General features: G+C 43.0%; 1 protein-coding gene across 1 annotated transcript in view; it reads right to left on the reverse strand.

Annotated features, from left to right (window-relative positions):
• DNAH11 (dynein axonemal heavy chain 11) overlaps nt 1–24,176 on the reverse strand; it is a 305,959-nt gene that overhangs the window by 173,466 nt on the left and 108,317 nt on the right. Inside the window, exons 29-35 of the mRNA XM_045004937.1 lie at nt 23,779–23,928; nt 18,005–18,238; nt 15,348–15,479; nt 14,328–14,488; nt 13,668–13,824; nt 13,404–13,549; nt 12,638–12,754 (exon numbers count right to left, since the gene is read on the reverse strand). Coding sequence (XP_044860872.1) covers nt 12,638–12,754; nt 13,404–13,549; nt 13,668–13,824; nt 14,328–14,488; nt 15,348–15,479; nt 18,005–18,238; nt 23,779–23,928 — 1,097 coding nt within the window. The remainder of the gene's footprint in view (nt 1–12,637; nt 12,755–13,403; nt 13,550–13,667; nt 13,825–14,327; nt 14,489–15,347; nt 15,480–18,004; nt 18,239–23,778; nt 23,929–24,176) is intronic.

The raw sequence follows: 24,176 nt of genomic DNA on the forward strand, positions 1-24,176 counted from the left end.
GGAGCCTATCAATACTTGGTTGTTTTCTCTCTAGCACTATAGTGACTGCTTCACTTCATGGAGGCTTTGCTTCAATTTGTTATCATGACTAAAAAACGATTCCTTGTTCTCAGAAGGAACCTCTGGAACAGCTTCCATTCTTTGGGAGGAGCAACTAGAGAATGTGGGAAAACAGTGTTTTCTGGTTTCGTTCTTATGCTTTGGGGTTTTTTAGAATTTTTAAATATATATATATATATATATAACACATAAGAACATAAGAAAGGCCGTACCGGGTCAGACCAAAGGTCCATCTAGCCCAGTATCTGTCTACTGACAGTGGCCAATGCCAGGTGCCCCTGAGGGAGTGAACCTAACAGGCAATGATCAAGTGATCTCTCTCCTGCCATCCATCTCCATCCTCTGACGAACAGAGGCTAGGGACACCATTCTTACCCATCCTGGCTAATAGCCATTTATGGACTTAGCCACCATGAATTTATCCAGTCCCCTTTTAAACATTGTTATAGTCCTAGCCTTCACAACCTCCTCAGGTAAGGAGTTCCACAAGTTGACTGTGCGCTGCGTGAAGAAGAACTTCCTTTTATTTGTTTTAAACCTGCTGCCTATTAATTTCATTTGGTGACCCCTAGTTCTTGTATTATGGGATTAAGTAAATAACTTTTCCTTATCCACTTTCTCAACATCACTCATGATTTTATATACCTCTATCATGTCCCCCCTTAGTCTTCTCTTTTCCAAACTGAAGAGTCCTAGCCTCTTTAATCTTTCCTCATATGGGACCCTCTCTAAACCCCTAATCATTTTAGTTGCTCTTTTCTGAACCTTTTCTAGTGCTAGAATATCTTTTTTGAGGTGAGGAGACCACATCTGTACACAGTATTCGAGATGTCGGCGTACCATGGATTTATATAAGGGCAATAATATATTCTCAGTCTTATTCTCTATCCCCTTTTTAATGATTCCTAACATCCTGTTTGCTTTTTTGACTGCCTCTGCACACTGCGTGGACATCTTCAGAGAACTATCCACAATAACTCCAAGATCTTTTTCCTGACTCGTTGTAGCTAAATTAGCCCCCATCATGTTGTATGTATAGTTGGGGTTATTTTTTCCAATGTGCATTACTTTACATTTATCCACATTAAATTTCATTTGCCATTTTGTTGCCCAATCACTTAGTTTTGTGAGATCTTTCTGAAGTTCTTCACAATCTGCTTTGGTCTTAACTATCTTGAGTAGTTTAGTATCATCTGCAAACTTTGCCACCTCACTGTTTACCCCTTTCTCCAGATCATTTATGAATAAATTGAATAGGATTGGTCCTAGGACTGACCCTTGGGGAACACCACTAGTTACCCCTCTCCATTCTGAGAATTTACCATTAATTCCTACCCTTTGTTCCCTGTCCTTTAACCAGTTCTCAATCCATGAAAGGACCTTTCCTTTTATCCCATGACAGCTTAATTTACGTAAGAGCCTTTGGTGAGGGACCTTGTCAAAGGCTTTCTGGAAATCTAAGTACACTATGTCCACCGGATCCCCCTTGTCCACATGTTTGTTGACCCCTTCAAAGAACTCTAATAGATTAGTAAGACACGATTTCCCTTTACAGAAACCATGTTGACTATTGCTCAAGAGTTTATGTTTTTCTATGTGTCTGACAATTTTATTCTTTACTATTGTTTCAACTAATTTGCCCGGTACCGACGTTAGACTTACCGGTCTGTAATTGCCGGGATCACCCCTAGAGCCCTTTTTAAATATTGGCGTTACATTAGCTAACTTCCAGTCATTGGGTACCGAAGCCGATTTAAAGGACAGGTTACAAACCTTAGTTAATAGTTCCGCAACTTCACATTTGAGTTCTTTCAGAACTCTTGGGTGAATGCCATCTGGTCCCGGTGACTTGTTAATGTTGAGTTTATCAATTAATTCCAAAACCTCCTCTAGTGACACTTCAATCTGTGACAGTTCCTCAGATTTGTCACCTACAAAAGCCAGCTCAGGTTTGGGAATCTCCCTAACATCCTCAGCCGTGAAGACTGAAGCAAAGAATCCATTTAGTTTCTCCGCAATGACTTTATAGTCTTTAAGCGCTCCTTTTGAATTTTGATCATCAAGGGGCCCCACTGGTTGTTTAGTAGGCTTCCTGCTTCTGATGTACTTAAAAAACATTTTGTTATTACCTTTGGAGTTTTTGGCTAGCCGTTCTTCAAACTCCTCTTTGGCTTTTCTTATTACACTCTTGCACTTAAGTTGGCAGTGTTTGTGCTCCTTTCTATTTGCCTCACTAGGATTTGACTTCCACTTTTTAAAGGAAGTCTTTTTATCTCTCACTGCTTCTTTTACATGGTTGTTAAGCCACGGTGGCTCTTTTTTAGTTCTTTTACTGTTTTTCTTAATTTGGGGTATACATTGAAGTTGGGCCTCTATTATGGTGTCTTTAAAAAGGGCCCACGAAACTTGCAGGGATTTCACTTTAGTCACTGTACCTTTTAACTTTTGTCTAACTAACCCCCTCATTTTTGTATAGTTCCCCCTTTTGAAATTAAAGGCCACAGTGTTGGGCAGTTGAGATGTTCTTCCCACCACAGGGATGTTGAATGCTATTGTATTATGGTCACTATTTCCAAGCGGTCCTGCTATAGTTACCTCTTGGACCAGCTCCTGCGCTCCACTCAGGATTAAATCTAGAGTCACCTCTCCCCTTGTGGGTTCCCGTACCAGCTGCTCCATGAAGCAGTCATTTAAAGTATCGATAAATTTTATCTCTGCATTTCGTCCTGAAGTGAAATGTTCCCAGTCAATATGGGGATAATTGAAATCCCCCACTATTATTGGGTTCTTAATTTTGATAGCCTCTCTAATTTCCCTTAGCATTTCATCATCACTATTACTGTCCTGGTCAGGTGGTCGATAATAGATCCCTACTGTTATATTTTTACTAGAGCATGAAATTTCTATACATAGAGATTCTATGGAATATGTGGATTCACTTAAGAGTTTTACTTCATTTGATTCTACATTTTCTTTCACATATAGTGCCACTCCCCCGCCGCATGACCTGTTCTGTTCTTCTGATATATTTTGTACCCAGGAATGATTGTGTCCCATTGATTGCTCTCAGTCCACCAGGTTTCTGTGATGCCTATTATATCTATATCCTCCTTTATCACAAGGCACTCTAGTTCACCCATCTTATTATTTAGACTTCTGGCATTTGTGTACAAGCACTTTAAAAACTTGTCCCTGTTTATTAGCCTGCCTTTTTCTGATGTGCCAGATTCTTTTTTATGTGACTGTATCATCTGATCCGGCCCTTACATTATACTTCTCATTCCTCTGCTCCTGACTATAATCTGGAGATTCTCTATCATCAGACTCTCCCCTAAGAGAAGTCTGTGTCCGATCCACACGCTCCTCTGCAGCAGTCGGCTTTCCCCCATCTCCTAGTTTAAAAACTGCTCTACAACCTTTTTAATGTTTAGTGCCAGCAGTCTGGTTCCACTTTGGTTTAGGTGGAGCCCATCTCTCCTGTATAGGCTCCTCCCATCCCAGAAGTTTCCCCAGTTCCTAATGAACGCGAACCCCTCCTCTCTACACCATCGTCTCATCCACGCATTGAGACTCTGAAGCTCTGCCTGCCTACCTGGCCCTGCGCGTGGAACTGGGAGCATTTCTGAAAATGCCACCATAGAGATCCTGGATTTCAGTCTCTTCCCTAGCAGCCTAAATTTGGCTTCCAGGACATCTCTCCTACCCTTCCCCATGTCATTGGTACCTACATGTACCACGACCACCGGCTCCTCCCCAGCACTACACATAAGTCTATCTAGATGCCTCGAGAGATCCGCAACCTTCGCACCAGGCAGGCAAGTCACCATACGGTTCTCCCGGTCATCACAGACCCAGCTATCTACATTTCTAGTAATCGAATCTCCCATTACTAACACCTGCCTTTTCCTAGAAACTGGAGTTCCCTCCCCCGAAGAGGCAACCTCAGTGCGAGAGGCAACCCCAGCACCATCTGGAAGGAGGGTCCCAACTACGGGAAGGTTTCCCTCTGCTCCCATCGACTGCTCTACTTCCCTGGGCCCTTCTTTCTCCTCAACAGCACAGGAGCTGTCTAAGCGGAGGTGGGACAATTCTACAGTGTCCCGGAAAGCCTCATCAACATACCTCTCTGCCTCTCTCAGCTCCTCCAGTTCCACCACCCTGGCCTCCAAAGTCCGTACATGGTCTCTGAGGGCCAGGAGCTCCTTGCACCGACTGCACACATACACCACCCGCCCACAGGGCAGGTAATCATACATGCAACAGTCAGTGCAATAAACTGGATAGCCCCCACTCTGCTGCTGGGCTTCTGCCTGCATTGTCTCCTAGTTAGTGAAAGGGTGGTTTACGGAAAGTAGTTTTGGAATGTAGTTTGGTTTATAGGTTTTAGGATTTTAGGGGGAGGCCACAGGGAAGGGGTTACGGCCGGCACACACAGTGAAACCCCACTATAACGCGATGTTTGGGGTCCAAAAAATTCCATCGCGATAAATGCGGGGTTGCGGTACAGCGGGGTTTCAAGCCGGTCAGTTTAAGTCAGTGGTCCCCAACGTGGTGCATTGATGTGAGCCGCCTAGTGCCTAACGCTCCTAGTGCCCAGCAGGGGAGAGAAGTCGCGGCCCCGCACCTGCTGGGGACAGAGAGGACCAGCGCCCGCAGCCCTGGAGTTCTGTGTCCCCGGCAGGCGTGGGGCCAGAGCTTCTCTCCCCTGCTGGGCACTAGGCGGGGGCACATCAATGTCCCGGCGGGCTCCATGGCGTTAGGGACCACTGGTATTAGGCCTTAAAGGGGAGCCAACTTATGATCGCGTTATATGCGATTTCGCGTTATTGCAAGGTTTGAGTGTGTGTGTGTGTGTGTGTGTGTGTGTGTGTGTGTGTGTGTGTGTGTAAAAAACACACACACACAGTCAAAAGCACAAAAGCATATATATATATGTATTACACACACACACACATTATATATTTGCATGCAACCACCATTTTAGTTGAGGATGAAGCCTTGTGCTTTTGGGAAGTGCTTCCCCCAGCAGTCTTCAGACAAGCGCTCACTTGCTATTCATCCTCATCTCTTAATAGTTGTAGAAGAAAGTAATATCAGTGAACAAACATGCACTGCTAATAAAAACAAAAACAAAACAAAACAGGGCCCATTTCTGCCCTAAGGTTCAACATTGTAAAAATCAGCCACAGAGATGCATGGCTCTGAGAGATAAATCCCAGGTGGTGAGTGAGAGCTTAGAGCGCCAATTCAGCCCTAAAAAGTCTTAGGCCTGGTCTACACTAGGAGTTTATGTCGAATTTAGCAGCGTTAATTCGATTTAACCGTGCAACCGTCCACACCAGGAAGCTAATTAGTTCGACCTAGAGGGCTCTTTAGTTCGAATTCGGTAATCCACCCCGACGAGGGGAGTAGCGCTAAATTCGACATGGCTATGTCGAGTTAGCTTATGTGTGGACGGAAATCGACCATAGTAGCGCCGGGAGCTATCCCACAGTGCACCACTGTGTTGACGCTCTGGACAGCAGTCCGAGCTCAGATGTTCTGACCAGTCATACAGGAAAAGCCCCGGGAAAATTTGAATTCCTTTTCCTGTCTGGCCAGTTTGAATCTCAATTCCTGGTTGGACATCGGGGCGAGCTCAGCAGCACCGGCAACGATGCAGAGCTCTCCAGCAGAGGGGTCCATGCAATCTCAGAGTAGAAAGAGGGCCCCAGCATGGACTGACTGGGAAGTCTTGGATCTGATCGCTGTGTGGGGTGATGAGTCTGTGCTTTTGGAGCTGCGCTCCAAAAAACGGAATGCAAAGACCTACGAGAAGGTCTCCAAAGCCATGGCACTCAGAGGATACAGCCGGGATGCAACGCAGTGCCGCGTGAAAATCAAGGACCTGAGACAAGGCTACCAAAAAATCAAAGCGGCAAACGGACGCTCCGGAGCCCAGCCCCAGACATGCCGCTTCTACGAGGCACTGCATGCCATTCTCGGTGGGTCTGCCACCACTGCCCCACCAGTGACCGTGGACTCTGAGGATGGGATAGTGTCGACGGGCAGTTTCTCGGCGATGTTCGCGGATGGGGAAGATGAGGAAGGGTTTGTGGAGGATGAGGCAGGCGACAGCGCTTACAATACTGATTTCCCCGACAGCCAGGATCTCTTCATCACCCTCACAGAGATCTCCTACCAACCCTCCCCGGCCGTTAACCCGGACTCTGAATCAGGGGAAGGATCAGTTGGTAAGTGCTATAAACATGTAAACATTTATTTTTTAAAAAACAGGAATAAAAACTATATGAAAAGAAGGTCAATGCATATGGGGATAGAACAGAAATCCTCTTGGGAGAGTTCCACTAAGCTCTTGTAGAGGTACTCGAAAAGCCTCCGCAGGAGGTTCCTGGGGAGAGGTGCCTTATTGGGTGCTCCGTGGAAGCACACTCTTCCACGCCAGGCTATCCTCAGGTACAGTGGGAGCATTGCCTCGACGAGCATGGCAGCATAGGGCCCTGGTCTGTGCAGGGTTTTATGCAGCATGCGCTCTGTCTGTCTGTCTTAGGGACCCGCCTCAGGGTGATCTCGCTCGGAGACTGCTGCATCTAATTAGGGGAATTAGTGTAATGTTACTATTGGGAATGCTTCACTTTTCCTTTGCATAACAATAAGCGTCGTTTAACAGCCACGTGGTGGAGGCTGCAGAGGGGAAGCGTACAGGGATCTTTCCCGGGGACAGCCACGAGGGGGTGGAACAGGGTCAGAGTTTATGCTTTCCGGATTGCCTGCAGCAGGAGGGCACTGCTATACATTAACTTTTAAGCAGCCTAAAGTTTACGGCTTACCAGGCCTGGCTGCTACACGGATTCTGCTGTCCTGCCCCGCTTGTCTGATCTCCAGTGCAAGACCCCAGGCAATGAAAGCGAATGCCGAAAATTCGAACTTGTCCTGAGAGCGCATGAGATAGGTGCCGTGTATGGTCTTGTTCACAGAGACAGACTAGACTGTGTTCAGTGTTTGCAAACATGTATCTTTGCAAGGAAATCACTTCCTTTTTCCCAACACACAGCTGCGGCTGTTTCCCGACCTGCCCCGGCATCCCCCTCACAGAGGCTGGCGCAGATTAGGCGGCGAAAGAAAAAGACTCGGGACGAGATGTTCGCTGAACTGATGGCCTGCTCCAGAGCCGAGGCGGCCCAGCAGAGCCAGGGGAGGGAGACCCTCTCTCAGCAGCAGCGCTCACACAGCGAACGGGAGGACAGGTGGCGGCAGGAAGACCAGCAGGCTGCTTGGCCTAATGAGGGAGCAAACGGACACGCTCCGGCGCCTTGTGGATGTTCTGCAGGACCGCAGGCAGGAGGAGAGAGCCCCCCTGCACTGTATCTGCAACCGCCCTCCCCCGCCACAAAGTCCTGTCCCCCCCCTCACCCAAAATAACAAGAAGGGGGGGCGCTAGGGGCCGTGAAAACTGTCACTCCACCCCAGCAGAGCACTCAGGTACCAAACAGCTCTCATTCCCTAAATTTTGAGAAGTGCTTCCCTTCCTGGCTCACCCAATCCCAAATCCCAGTTTCATCCCCCAACTGTGTAGTTGAGTATTAAAAATAGTTTGCTGTTAATTACTGTTTCCGTCATGTTTCTTTGCAGAAGGCTTTGTGTGAAGGGGGGGAGGGGTTTGTTAATTGCATAGGACAGCCACCATTACCAGGGTACAGACATGGGGGCAGGATCAACAGCAGATCACACACAGAGTGCAGTCACTAGGCACCCGGGTCACTCTGGGAGGGGTCTGCTGCCCCAGGTCAGTCTGGGAGGTGTATGCTGAACCAGGGACCTAGCGCCTGGCATCCACAAATGTCAAGGCAGGCTGCCCTTACCATGCCCTTCCACCCTAGCCATGAGCCTCTCCGATGCCCTGAGCCCCAGCCAGAGCCCTCATCCCCCTACACCTACTCACCCTTCCCACACAGCCCTCACCCCTTCCTGCAAACCCACCCCTTCCTGCACACCCTCCGGTAACCGTCCTCCCCCCAGAGACCACTGTAGGAGCAGGAGCCTGTCATTCCTCGAGTGTAGAAGTGGTCTGTACATCACTGCACACCGTACCCACCACAGTCTGCGTCCCTGTTTGAACCCTTTAACGCGAATTCATTAGTAAAGAAAACGTTGTTAATTAACAATGTTCCATTAACTTTATTTTTAAACGTCTGTTGGAAGGGGGGAAACCTGGTGAACGGGGTATGTAACCACAGAAAAAAGTCAACAGTAACTGAAACAGGGGCAGGTTCAGCTTCTCTGTAAAGAAACTGGACAGTCATAGGTTACCCTGCTCTCTGAGGAACCTAGCTTTCAAAGCCTCCCGGATGCACAGCGCTTCCCGCTGGGCTCTTCTAATCGCACGGGTGTCTGGCTGAGCGTAATCAGCAGCCAGGCGATTTGCCTCAACCTCCCATCCCGCCATCAAGGTCTCCCCCTTGCTCTCACAGAGATTGTGGAGCACACAGCAAGCTGCAATAACAATGGGGATATTGGTTTCGCTGAGATCCGAGCGAGTGAGTAAGCTCCTCCATCTCCCCTTGAGACGTCCGAAAGCACACTCCACCACCATTCTGCACTTGCTCAGCCGGTAGTTGAAGAGTTCTTTGTCACTGTCCAGGGTGCCTGTATAGGGCTTCATGAGCCAGGGCATTAGCGGGTAGGCTGGGTCCCCGAGGATCACTGTAGGCATCTCCACATCCCCAACAGTTATTTTGTGGTCCGGGAAGAAACTACCTTCCTGCAGGCGTCTAAACAGACCAGAGTTCCTGAAAACACGCGCGTCATGAACCTTGCCCGGCCACCCGACGTAGATGTTGGTAAAACGTCCCCTATGGTCCACCAGTGCTTGCAGCACCATTGAAAAGTAGCCCTTTCGGTTAATATACTGGCTGGCCTGGTGGGCCGGTCCCAGGATAGGGATGTGAGTCCCATCTATAGCCCCACCGCAGTTTGGGAATCCCATCGCGGCGAAGCCAGCTATGACGACCTGGATGTTTCCCAGGGTCACTACCTTCGAGAGCAGGAGTTCAACGATTGCGTTGGCTACTTGCATCACAGCAACCCCCACGGTAGATTTGCCCACGCCAAAGTGGTTCGCTACTGACCGGTAGCTGTCTGGCGTTGCAAGTTTCCAGAGGGCTATGGCCACTCGCTTCTGCACACTCAGGGATGCTCGCATCCGGGTGTCCTGGCGCTTCAGGGCAGGGGACAGCAAGTCACAGAGTTCAAGGAAAGTGCCCTTACGCATCCTGAAGTTTCGCAGCCACTGTGATTCATCCCAGACCTGCAGCACTATGCGGTCCCACCAGTCCGTGCTTGTTTCCCGGGCCCAGAATCGCCGTTCCACAGCATGAACTTGACCCATTGCCACCATGATCTCCGCGGTGCGGGATCCCGTGCTTTGTGAGAGGTCTGTGCCACTCTGACACTTCATGTCCTCACCGTGCTGCCGGAGCCTCCTCGCCCGATTTCTCAGCAGCTGACTGTGGAAGAGGTGGACGATAAGGTACGAGGAGTTGACAATGGCCGTAAGTGCAGCGATGATCGCAGCGGGCTCCATGCTCGCAGTGCTGTGGCGTCCGCGCTGTCACTGACCAGAAAAGTGCGCGAACAGAGTTCCCGCCGGCGCTTTCAGAGAGGGAGGACAGGAGTGACGGTTGAATGACGACAGTTACCCAAAACCACCCTCGACACATTTTTCCCCCAGCAGGCATTGGGGGCTCTACCCAGCATTCCAATGGGAAGCGGGGACTGCGGGAACTGTGGGATAGCTGCCCAGAATGCACCACTTCCAATGTCGATGCTTGCCCCGTTAGTGTGGACTCACAAAGTCGAATTAGTGTCCTTAGTGTGGATACACAAATTCGACTTCATAAGGTCGAATCCACAAATTTGACCTAAGTTAAATCGAACTACTCTTGTAGTGTAGACATACCCTTACAGTTTACTCCACTGGACCTCAGTACTTTAAGTGATTGAACTTCAAAATCACTCATTTTCTTTTGAGGCTGGATGAAATCATGAAAAGCACTGAGGCAAAAGTAAAGATTTTGGGTCAAAGTCAACATTTATATAAGCAGGTGTCACTCCACTGAAGTCAAAATATATTTCCAGTCAGATCCGAGTAGAATCTCAAATCTAATTATCAGATTAAAATCACCATTGGCATAGATGGTTACCATTCTGTTGATTAAATGGAGGCACACCTGCCTATACAAAGGTGAATTTAGTCCTACAAACCTATTTTGACACAATTTAACAACAACCACAGGTTAGAATTATATATGTTACAAGGAAATTAAAGATAATATAAAAAGTTAAAGCTCACACTTCTTACATTTTAATTATGTTCTTTGGTAATACAGTGTATTATGCAACATGTATTTTAAGTAAGGCTCCTAAAATGACCAAAAATATATTAAACTGTTTTGCAGTGCTTATGCTTCATGTCTGTCCAATAATCACCAACCCAACAATTTATCAACTAAAACAAGGGCCACATTTTCAATAAGTTCATATGAAACATGTATGTACGTGGGCATACTTATATCTGTGCAAGCATATAAAAAGTAGGGCTGCAAGCAATTAAACAAACTAATCACGCGATTAAAAAATTAATCGTGATTAATCGCATTGCTAAACAATAATGGAATACCAGTTATTTAAATATTTTTGGATGTTTTCTAAATTTTCAAATATGTTGATTTCAATTACAACACAGAATACAAAGTGTACAGTACTCACTTTATATTTATTTTTATTAAATATTTTCCCTGTAAAAAACAAAAGAAATATTATTTTTCAATTCACCTCATATAAGTACTCTAGTGCAATCTCTTTATCATGAAAGTTGAACTTAAAAATGTAGAATTACGTACAAAAAATAACTGCATTCTAAAATAAAACAATGTAAAACTTTACAGCCTACAAGTCCACTCAGTCCTACTTCTCGTTCAGTCAGTTGCTCAAACAAACTTGTTTACAATTTGCAGGAGATAATGTTGCCTGCTTTTTGTTTACGTCACCTGAAAGTGAGAACAGGTGTTTGCATGGCACTGTTGTAGCTGGCATCACAAGATATTTACGTGCCAGATGAGCTAAAGATTCATATGTCCCTTCACCTTCAACCACCATTCCATAGGACATGAGTACATGCTGATTATGAGTTCTGCTCAATAACAATCCAAAGGAGAGTGGATCGGCTCATGTTCATTTTCGTCATCTGAGTCAGAAGCCACCAGCAGAAGGTTGATTTTCTTTTTTGGTGGTTCGGGTTTTGTAGTTTCCGCATTGGAATGTTGATCTTTTACGACTTCTGAAAGCATGCGCCACACATGGTCCCTCTCAGATTTTGGAAGGCACTTCAGATTCTTAAATCTTGGGTAGAGTGCTGTAGCTATTTTTAGAAATCTCACATTGGTATCTTCTTTGCATTTTGTCAAATATGCTGTGAAAGTCTTCTTAAAACAAAGATGTGCTGGGTCATCATCCAAGACTGCTATAACATGAAATATATGGTAGAATATGGGTAAAAATAGCAAAAGACATATAGTTCTCCTCCAAGGAGTTCAGTCACAAATGTAATTAACACATTTCTTTTAACGTGCATCATCAGCTGAAGCACTAAGGGGCATACGAATGTTTAGCATATCTGGCACATAAATACCTTGCAACGCCGGCTACAAAAGTGCCATGTGAATGCCTGTTCTCACTTTCAGGTGATGTAAATAAGAAGCAGTCAGCAGTATCTCCTGTAAATGTAAACAAACTTGTTTGTCTGAGCGATTGGCTGAACAAGAAGTAGGACTGAGTGGACTTATAGGCTCTAAAGTTTTACCTTGTTTTGTTTTTGAGAGCAGTTATGCAACAAAAAAAAATCTACATTTGTAAATTGCACTTTCATGATAAAGAGATTGCACTATAGTACTTGTATGAGGTGCATTGAAAAATACTATTTCTTTTATCATTTTTACAGTATAAATATTTGTAATAAAAATAATATAAAGCGAGCACTGTACATTTAGTATTCTGTGTTGTAACAGAAATCAATATATTTGAAAATGTAGAAAAACATCCAAAATATTTAAATAAATTTCAATTGGTATTCTATTGCTTAACAGTGCAATTAATTGCGATTAATTTTTTTAAATCACAATTTTTTTGAGTTAACCGCATGAGTTAACTGTGATTAATTGACAGCCCTAATGAACAGGTACATTTGGTGCCTTTCAACCTATCTGCATAGATTACCAGATACAATTGCTATAATTACTCACAAAATAGTGGGTATCCTTGTGCACATGTATGTTTTATGTGTAGATCTCCCATGTTATTAAGCATTCAAAAGTTTTACACTTTATATATGTAAAAATATGAAAAAAAGTTCCAGTATTAAGTGCATCCAGCTCTATCAATTTGTATGGGCGGAAACAATAACCGTGTTGAACATTTTCACAGAAACTCTGAAATAAGCACAAACTGTTTTACATTGCAAACCAGGCCAGTGACATTAGGTGGCATGAGAACTCTAAATGATAATCTACAGTATACTTGCCTGAATAGAGCTTTGAGATTTTCAGGTAGTTCTGTTCGACCAGCATATCCTGGGTTCATGGTAATAAATATCCCAACTGATGGTTTCAGTGTAATGTTTTCTCCAAGGAATAAAAATCTGCAATAGCCACGACATGATGTAAATAAATGACTTGCTATAATACTGCAGTTTGATTAGAGGCCAACAATTATTTCCATCTTTAAAAAAATCCATTTGAAATGGAAGACAGATTATCTGATTTAGGAAAAAAATCTGTGCAGGTAATTGTGACCAAGAAGAGGTATGTGGCAGGTTGGAATGGTGCTTGCCAATCCAAGAGAAAAAAATAAAACAAAGATACAGAAAGAAAATGGGGCAGATCCTCAGCTGATATAAATCATCATAGCTCCACTGACTTCAATGGAATTAGGACAAAATTTACCACAGCCAAGGACCTGTTCCACAGTATGTAAAAACTCTACATAACATGAAATCCTAGAATTAAAGTGAATGGCAAAACTCCCATTAACTTCAATGGGGCCAGTATTTCACCCATATTCTAGGTATTTTCTTCTTATAATTTGGGAGAGAGGGCTAATTTTACGTATTAAATTAGCTTCTAGATATATAGATATTATAGAGACACACACACACCACGTACACACTAGTGAATTTACAAGGGAGGGTTCAACATCTGTCCATAGCAGGATTTTTAGAAATATACTTTTAAATTTTTGTCCTTATGTCTTTGCAAAGGCCTATAAAAAAATGACATTAAAATACTTACTTCTTCCTCTTATTTCTAATGGCATCGTGTATAGTCTTTACTTGCACTGCCACCACTGATAGGACTTCTACTGAAATTCGATTAAACTCATCAAAGCATCCCCAAGCACCTGTCTGGACCAAACCTTTGTAGATGTTTCCTATGGACTAAAAGACAGAATCAACCATTTAGTGTTTATTTTCAGAAAGATTAAAGTTTTTTTAATGCATTGTATGTTAAAAAAATTAAATTGTACTGCAACCACTGTTTGATAAAATACCATACCTGATAGTCCATCTGTTCAGAACAGTTGAAGACATAGACCATCATACCAAGGGCATGGCCCAGGTCTTTCGTGGTCTCTGTTTTGCCTGTGCCAGCTGGCCCTGCAGGAGCCCCGCTCATTGTCAGGTGTAGAGACTGTGTTAGAGTAATGTAACACCTTTAAGCAAGGAGAGACAATTATCATTTCATGCAAAGAATGTTACTAACACGGTGGAGATTTTAAAACCACAGAAGCTGGGAAATTTAGGATAGCACTAAAACCTTAATTGTGTATGTTGTGCATATACATTATAATAGGCTCTTGCATGAGATGGACCGTGTAAAAAGTGAAGTGCAACATTTTAATTTGCAAATATTTATTTTACATATATAAGCCAATTGTGTAGAATGGTACATACACTAATTTCAATACGTCAGATTACACTGAGAACCTATAGCACATCGACTAGGGAATATTTTATTTGATCTATTTTACAAACACGAAGATCATACCATTTGTTTTATTTATACACATGCACATAAAGGTATTATATTTGTCATATTAAGAAGGACCTTACACATATTTATGAAAGAACACGGAGGTTTGCTATGGAAAGTCTAACTTTGTATTCTATTAAATGGATCAAGCAGAGATAGTTCATTATTAATAACAATCAGTACCTGTCAGTCAGAGGTGTAATAACTAGCCGAGAGGTATTTCCCAAATACTCATAAAAGTACTGGAACTGAGCATCGCAAATGTTGGCAAGGCAGTGTTTCTGGGCCTCATCCCATCTATGGCGTAGTTGTGACAGCCAAGCAAAAGCTTGGGAACTAGTGACCTAAAACCATTGCACAAACATTATGTCATGTGGAAGCTGTGGAGATGAAAGAAACCAGACACTCCCAAAAGCTTTAACTGTCATCAGTAGGTTTCACACAGTCTTTTACAAGTAATAACTACTACAAGCAATTATAAGGGATTATACTTACTTCTAGGCATGCTGAGAGCCATTGAACCAAATTGTAAACCCTGTATATAATGGAAACCACTTCAAACCAGAGGGTGCAGCAGCACCCCCAGCATCCCTGGTTCCAGAACCTATGATTACCTCCCAAGCCCTCATCACTGTCCATCCAATAAAAAGTAATATGCATTCAGACCACTGACATGTACTTGTAACGTCAGTTTCACAAGAACAAAGTTTTGTGTGTAGGAATATATTTATCCTGCAACCACCATGTGAGACAGACAAGCCTCCAGTTCTGAAGGACTAAACAGAGATCAGAACAAAACAACTAATGGCTAAATAATCAAAGATGGAGAAGCTACAAAGAAAAACAGACTAGTCCCAGACATGCCTTCATGGAACCCATCATCTGCAGAACAGACTTGACTAACTTTGCTGATCAAAGTTTGAACCTGGGTTGAACCATCCTACAAATGGGTAAAAAAAGTTCTGGGTTTGATTCATCACCCAAGTATGAGACTCCAGAAGGCCATGCACCACAGAGAGAGGGATGGCCAGTGGTTCAGTACATGGCTGGGAAGCAGGTAGTCCTTGTGCCCACAACCATATCATCTGCCCCTTCCTTATGCACTCATGCAAGCCTGGACACATGCTTGGTTTAAAGTCCTTTTCTTTTTTCCTTTTAAACCCTAAAACATTGTATGAAAAAAAGTTACACCCTACAATTTACCTTTTGAGCAACAAGTTTTGCCACCACATCTCGAGCATGAACATCTATAGTGCAAATGGTCATGATCTTCTGTCTGTCACCTGAGGCAAGTTCTCCCAGCAACAAAGCAATGAGAGCGTTTAGCTGAGCGATCTAAAAAGATGACAATTTTGTTGCAACATTTCATTCCACTGCCCCAGTCACCACCACGATGGGAGATGAATTCTGCCTATATAATGAATTCAATTACCACATAAGCTATCTTGCACATGCATGGTTATAAGTCACCAAGTATGTTTGGAACACTGGATCAGTTCTGGGCATTGGGATAAAGTTAAACAGGAACTTTTATAGTCAATATCAGGAAAACCTTCTGAATGGTGAGATCTATTGAACTGCAGAAACGCCTTTCAAGAAAAGGGGGAAATGGTTCTTTGCTTCATACACTTTTAGTGGACAAAGCACTTGAAAATATACTGTATGAAAGTACAATGGCTTGAGGTTTAAAGAAGTACAACACAATGAATGGAGGAATTATTAAATGTGATATTAATGAAGTTACTTATAGCTGCACTGTGAAAATATCCTTAATGAATGTGTTTTCTTCAAAACACTTCACATTAACAGGAAAGAACATCATAGCCTCTGGCTGTGCACGTTTAATTAGGCAAACGTAACATTAATAGAGTGCATATAATGTATTGTGTAAGCGACGTACGATATAGCTGTGCTTGTCCGTGTTCAGACCCTGCTACAAAAAAGGATTCAAGAATCAATGAGACCTCAAAAGCTATGCTTTTTCATTATTGGCATAATGCAATTTAGATGTCAGCTTTCTTGTAGTCCCCAGATTTAAGGGTCTGGTAGTTATCTAAGTGAAAATGACTTCTTTGAGAATTACAATCGTAATTCCTAATTTCCTTACTTTATAGTAAGGTGTTTTGTTTTTTTAAAATGGGTCATTTAGCTTGGGTTTAGGCTACCACACCATAACTTTATGGGATACACTAATCTGATTACAAAGGACATTTGAATGGCAAAATTTCAAGTTGAATTACTCTGCACCCTATAAGTCTCAGACACTTCCCCCCACAAAAAATGTTATTGATTTATAACATCTTAGAAAGTTGCCTAATGTATAAGGTTGTCAGGTCCACTCCATACTCTTAGGAGTGCAAAGGAGAGCAAAATCCTCTCATTAGGTAGGGTGTCCCAGTGGGGGAATAGCTGGAACACAGAGTGGTGGTGTATGGTGCCTAAGGAGGAATCCCTGATAGCTGGCGCAGTTTAGAGCAGCCTGCTTCAGGGCCAAAAACCAAGGAATGGGCTCTTTGATAGCACCCCTGCCATGTTCCACCCAGCAAAAGGACAGGAGGCACAGTATGTATCTGTTAGATGAAGAAATACCACAAAACCATAGCAAGTCATCAATTTTTAAGTAGGCCTCTCTACCTCTTTCAAAGGGAGATGGGAGGATTCTGCTTCAAAACTGATGGCACAATATCAGGCATTGGTATGACTTACATAATTTGATGGGTTAAATTTTTTTTCATTCTCAGCTTGCAGATATGAGAAAAAAAATTAGTTCTGGCAGATCATCCATTATAATCAAATAAATCAGATGTAGTTTTTAAAAATTAAGCTATTTAATTTGAAAGAAAAAAGAATGCTAACATCAGAACACTATTTTAAAATGAGAATCATGGGGTAACAGTGTAGCTGCTATTACAACATCAGGAAATTCCCATTTGGGGACTGGAACTAAAACTAACCAAAGTTTCAAGCTGAACTCTGATGGTTTTATTGTCAAATCAAACAAAGCACGATCCTAACAGACTCACAAGTTTTGGCTTCCTTACATATGCATTATTGCCTTCCCACTCTTCAGGCATATGTATGGCTGTGTGCACCCTAAAATTTCCATAATATCATGGAGGTGCAATCAAGTTTTTGTTGTCTACCAGTATTCAGTACACCCTACATTTTCAAAATTACTAGTGATCTTTGGGTGTCCCAAATTTTGGGTGCTCAATTTGAGATGCCTTACAATAGGAATAGCAGCAATTCTGGAATGCTGAATGACCATAGATCCTTCCTGTACCCTCACAACAAATGTACTCCTAGTTTTCAGAGAGGGGTGGTCATCACTTTCTGAAAACCAAGCCCTTGAAAGAGGACTCGAGGTGCATATCATAAAACCGAGGCATCCAAAAACACCAATAGCTTTTGAAAATAAAGGCCCATATCACATTTTCTGAATAAATGCCCCCCCCATCTGTCTTTAATTATCAAAAATAGCTAGCTCAAAGAGCTGGATTTGGTATTATCTACTTTTCCAGATTTGAGACAGTTTTAGGTCACAAACTATCCCTGCTAATTATGGGAAAACTCCTTTATTTTGTAGCACCTTGGCTTTTAACCTTCTTCTTCTTCCTCCAAAATGAACCCACAGAAAGTTATAAGGGCAATTTTCATTGTTGGAGAGAGACACAGAAATGGGATCATCTATAGAAGGCAGAGGCATATTTCCTTTTCTTCAGAGGATGGCAATAGCAAGTAGCCAATAAATACAGTCTGACTAAAAAAACATTTAACATGCCAGCCAAGCATTTCTGGGTGATTGGTACAGTATGAAAATGGAACCTTGTTTTCATACAATATAAGCAAGACATCAATACCTGTTTTTTATTGTAATCCTTCAGGGCTGTTTCAAATCCCTCCTCCAGCCTGTTGAATGCTATTCCTACATCTGTCGTCCACCAGATTTGTGAGCTGGTAAGTGCAACTTGAGCCGGGTAGTCAAAAATCCATTGCTCTCTGGGCTTTTCTTCATAGGCAGCTATAGTCTCCATGATATGACGATGTACTGTTTTACGCATAGTTTCTTCAAGTTGTTGTAACCAGGTCTCCACCTTTTGAAAAAGATACATGCTGCATCAGTGTTCAGAATATTTTAATGAGGGAATAGCTTCCTACGTTATTGGTATCGTGAATAGTATTTAAACAGATATTTGTCAAGGTATTTCTTTGTACACATTAATAAAATAAAACATACACACACAAACCCTTTTCTCGACTTCCAGTTAGAACCAGTTTTCTTTCCATGTTTCACCCTGTTTTCATCATGGTTGTTTAGTACTGCAAGAACATTTATGAGTGTTGAGATACTAGCATAGTTTTATTTTATTCACTTAGTTGTTTGTGTGTGTGTTTGCCTTAAAGCTCATCAAATGTGTTTGCCTGACAGCCCGGGACATAAAAGTTCTTTATTATCTAAAGAACTGGTACAGAGTGGGCATTGGCAATGCAAGCTTCCTGATGTCACACTTCCAACATGCAAAAACCTTGTTTTGGAAGAACCACCTTTAAGAAGCAAGTTGAGTCACCTTGCATGTTCAGTCTCTGACTTCCCTACTCAGACAGACAATCAACAAGGTTGCCAATTAGTTCCCGTTGTGAGAGCAGTTTTCCAATGTGAACTCTTGTCTAACATGGGCAGTGGATCAAGCCCACAAATTCTTGTCATTCAACAGCCACCAGATGGTAACTACTTTCAGATGCTACCCAACTAGGCTCTGTATGTATCCAATCACTAATCCTGTCCCATTTTTATTTTAAAAAAAGTATGGAAACAATTATTGTGCAAAGAACAAAGAATTATTTGGGCTTACAAAACCAATCAAAATATTAGGCCCAAAAATTGGTGCTATGGATCTTGGCGGCCTCTTGTAGAAAACATAACCATAAGAACACCAGATATAGGTGAAACATTCTAGTCACATACATGTCCCCCTAAAATTAAACACATTAACAAGAATTATGATGCATATTTAACAAGAACTATGTATTTTTTTAGTTGGAAAACATAAAACTTTCTTTGAATTAGTGCTTGTAGTTTTAGCTAGTAGTTATTTGTCTCCTTGGTTTTCATTTCTCAGTTTCAGGAGCATTAAGGAATTTAACCTGATTGTCTGAAATTTAACTTTATTGAAAGAAGATTTTTTTTTTGACCGTGATAAAAGGCTTAAAATGAAGTTTGATCTCAGACTACTATCTGCTTACATGTTCTGTTTGTATTTACAGATTATGCAGTGTCAAGTCTCATTTCATCTTTCCGTGCTGAGTATATATGACCACTAGTTGAAGACATAAAATATTGTTTAAAGGTTTCAGGGTGTGCAATAGTATTTTCCACTCTGACTGGTGCCTGTCTTAAAAAAAAAATAGCACAAACTTACCCCAGAAAACTGCATGACCTTAGATCCATCCTGTCCCCATTCCCATCCCTTCCCAGCCACTGCTTTTTGAAAACCACCTACTTTTCCTATATTTGTTTCATGGAAGCTCCCATAATGTGTTTGGCAGCAAGAACAGCTCACATATACAGAGATACAGGCTCAAGCAGCAGCCCAAGGGATCCTTAATGGAAACTGCTTCTCTGAGCAGCATGTAAGTTTCTGTGAGTAGAGAACAAGGACGGAAAACTGCCCTGGAAGAAAAATGGGGGACAATATCACCAGGGAAGAGAGGGAGGAAAAAAATATCACAACATTTTCAACCACAACAAAAAGAGAACAGAGACAAAAAGGGATAAGAAGTGAGAAAATGGAGAGATGACGGAAACTGGGCCAGGACATGAACAAAGATCCATGGTTAGAGCAACACCATCTGCCAATCCACACCACAAAAGGCAGGGGAGTGCCTCTAACAATAAACAAAAAAGAAAATGACTGACATAGATTGAGATAGAATCAACTAACTACTTCTCTCTCTTTCCAGGCAGCACACTGATGAGAAAAGAGATAACAAGGCATTTTGATCAATAAGTGGCTTATATGGTGACATTTCTCCAATTATTGCAAAAATTAAAAGATCAAGACAGATATTTTGATTAAAGTGTGTTTGTTTCCCTATCAGCAGATTAGGGTTACACACACACAAATCTAACAATGGACAATGAGAGAGAAAAGGATTTGTCCTAAATAAATAAGGAACAAGGATATTGGAAATCCAAAACAAAAACAAAAAAGTAGAAAGCCTTGAGATATGTGGATTTCCAAGTTGAAACTGTCCCATTCAGTTACATGGCTGGAAACCCAGACAGATATTGACCTGGATAGCATTGCAGAATTACATGAAGATTAATTTTTCTAAAGTAGTTGGCATAAACAGGCTTTCCATCTTTTTGTAACTCTTTCCTTTTCATACTAACTACATAACCAAAAGTAGTTTTTGTGCACAATCAACACAACTAGCTTCCACTTTGCATTTGTCCCTTTTGTTTTTGGGCTCTCTTGACTTGACTCATTTTTTATTTGTTGCCCATACTTGCCTTACTCACAGCCACTGGGCTCAAAATTTATGATGCATATTTTTTTGACAGCTCATGTGGTGTTATTAGGTTTCTCAGACATCTAATATAACCTGTCTTTTCCATAGCCCCAGGTGTCTAAACCCAGCACGTCTTCCTACTTTCTACTATTAAATGTTGGAACATAAATGTCAATAAGTATGCTCAAGAAGAGGAGATTACTTACTGAAGGTCGTCAGGGAAGTAAAACTTGCACTACAAAAGGTTCAATTTCTTTGCCACCCAGTCCGGAGGAGTGGCCCTGAGGTGCTGCTGTCAGGCATGCTCAGTCGCTGCGTGGACCACAAGCCAACTGGGACAGGGATGAGTGAACAGGAAATCCATACCCTTAGATAACAGGAAGAAGCGGCACTCGGTGTGCTTCAGGATGGGGGCACAGGAAGCCGGGCTGTGCCATACTGCCTGGGGTGGGTAGAGGATGGCCTCACGTATCAGGAGAGCAGTCCGGGAGGGCCCTGATCATGGGCAGCATGTGATTCCTCCATCTGGGGAAGCTGGGTGTGCCTGGACCATGGCTCCAGACCATGGCCCTGCACCAAGGCCCATCCCTGCTTGGCCACGCCCATGCTCCACCACCAGCCCTACTTGGCCCCTTCCCCCAACGCTCCCCCCGCCAACCTCTCACACCTCTTCCCCCCCACCCCCAGTCTTCTCACCTGCCCAGCCAGCTGGCTACTCACCATTTGTGAGCGCCTCTTCACCCCCTCCCCAAAGCCCCCATGAGGGCAGAGAGGGGATGGGAAGATACAGAGCAAGGGTGGGGCCTCAGGAAAAGAGGACAAGTGGAAGTGGGTCCTCAGGGTGGAGCACAGGCAGGGCCACGGCCCTTATGCCCACGTCTATGCTTCTTACGTGCATGGTGTTTCTGCGGTTGCAGCGGTACTGTGGGCAGCGGCACATGGGAGGGAGGTTGGGGGTGCTCACTACAGGTGACGGGCACCGCTCCAGTGTGCTTCCTGGCTTCCTGAGTGCAGGGCAGGAATGAGCAGCAGATAGAACAGTGGGAGACGATGTGGACATTGCCAAAGCAATAGAGGCAATGGTGGTGCTTGTCACAGGGAAGGAGTGCAGGCATGAAGCACAGTTCTTGAAGCCGGCCTGCCAGGACATAGTCCCCAGAAGGGCAGGTGGTGTGTGCGAGGACACCCCATGCGGGTAAGAAATCCAACGGCAGAACAAAACCTAACTAACAAATGACTTTATACAACTAGAAAAAACTACAAAACTAAGCACAGAAGGCAAGAATGGACAAAGAGTTCTACTAGCAAGCTAAGAGCACTGAAGAACAAGAGTGATGACTTTGGCCATGCGGCGGTAAGAGGGAACTCGAGTGGAGTCAACCCACACAGCCTCTTAAAGCCTCGGACACACCACGCGGCTGACGCATAACGTACGTGCAGGTCAACGGACATTACTATGAACAAGTTCTGGTTCTGGACCATGGCGCGCATGCACACCCACCTCTGGAATCCATATAGGGACCATTAGCCGAAGAAAAACAAAGAGTTACAGAATATGCAGTGCTGTAGCTGTGTTGGTCGCAGGATATTTGCAAGATACGGTGGGAGGTGTAATATTTTTTATCAGACCGACTTCTGTTGGTGAGAGAGCTTTCAAGTAACACAGAGCTCTTCTTCTGGTTAAAGTATATGAAGAAGATATAAAGGATGTAAGAGACAGAGCTTTAAATGATACATTTCTTGCACAAATGATCTCATGGTTGCTTGGCCCTTAGGTTCCAGTGATGGTACCATTTGTTAGTAGCAATAAAACTATCCAAACACAATCTGAGTACCAACACTCAGAAACTGTCCATAAATATCAAATGTGTTTGTGGAGACCCATGTCTCCAGTGGGAAAATCTGTACAGCACCCATCCTAAGCTTATGTTGGTGAAGAAGCTGTGACATCAATACCGGTAATTAAAGTTCTGTACTGGTGTAATTTTAAAAACTGATACTGGAGGAGTTATATTGTTGTCCCTGCAAAACAGGTTTTATAGATACTCGAGGGTAAAGGTGAAAAGATGCACTATCCAATCTAATTTTGAACAACTCAGATACATGGCTTTCAGAACCTTCTATGGGAAACTTATACATGCAATCTCTTGTGATTTGGTTCACCCCTTTCCATAATCCTTCCCCCCATCAATCTTATGACCTTAGTTGTATATTAAAAAGGAATGGAACACAGAAATTAAACAAAAAACCCACAACCATCAATGTTTGGAAGGCTCTTCACATCAGAAAGTGAATCCACAGAACATTCGGTGGTTGCCACTCTCTTGCTTTACAGCTAATTAAAGGCGTTTTCCATGCCATCAGGATTGGGTTTAGTACCGTTTTGTGAATCGGTGTAGTCAGTATTCAAAGGAGCAACTGAATGCTCTGCCTAGAGAAGTATTATAGACACCATCATTAGAAGTGTTTAAGAAGAAATTAGGAAAAAACCCTTGAAAAGCAACCATGTACGGGAAAATCTTGCTCCATGCTATCAGTTGGAGTACAAAACCCAGGACATCTTTTCAGCCATCATCATTTATAAGTCCATGATCGTTGCTGACAAGAGAGCTCAAAATGCTGCTACTGCTTCCTCTCCATTGAATACATCTTTTAATCTTCAGGAAAAAAGTGTGATAGGTTAATCTGTGTGAGACTGATCAAGTGATCATCACTTCTGGATAGAATCTGAACACCTGTGAGGTGTGTTTTAATGTTAAGAAAACATCACAAAAACCCGTCCATCTAAGCACAGTTTCAAACAAACAATATAGAAGCTGATTTCTCCTCTGACCTCCTCCCATTGGCAGCCCTCTCCCTGGATCTCTTTTTGCCTCTTGTAAATTGGGGGAAGTAATTAATTGCACACAGATGGGCCAGCCCTGCTACTCTGTAGGCAGGGAGCTGTGTTCCTTTTTCTAAATGGGGTTTACTATGTTTTTATATGGTGCCCATCATCTCCCAGTGTATTTTCCCCTAAATATCCAGTAAGTTTAGCAGAAGAGAATATTCACTTAGCCTCTCCTCCAACTCCAAAGAGATAAAAAATGCCCTCCAAGAAAGTTTAAATAGCACAATGTACCTGACCAATGCATTCACATTCTGCATGGAATGGAACATATTCCTTTTCTTTGCTGTACATCCCCAGTGCAATATTTGTAGATTTCTCTTTATTATCTTGAAATTGAAGATCAGCAATGTTGTCGAAAAGTTTGGTAAGATGACGGGTCACCTGTTTCCAGACAATACAACAGGTTTAAGAAAATCAACGACCATACATTTGCTCTGATTTTCTATTTTTAATCCACATTTATCTTTATGTGGATTAAGATAATTAGGTAAATAAGCATTGTCTCACTCTGTTTTTTTCCCCCCCCAATTACATACAAGCCTGATTCTACAGGCCTTCAACACACAGAACTTGCATTGATCTTAGCAGGAGTTAGACACTGACAGCAGCACTGGACCAGCATTTTGGTC

The sequence above is a fragment of the Mauremys mutica genome, chromosome 2 (genome assembly GCF_020497125.1).
Source record: "Mauremys mutica isolate MM-2020 ecotype Southern chromosome 2, ASM2049712v1, whole genome shotgun sequence".
Classification (NCBI taxonomy): domain Eukaryota; kingdom Metazoa; phylum Chordata; order Testudines; family Geoemydidae; genus Mauremys; species Mauremys mutica.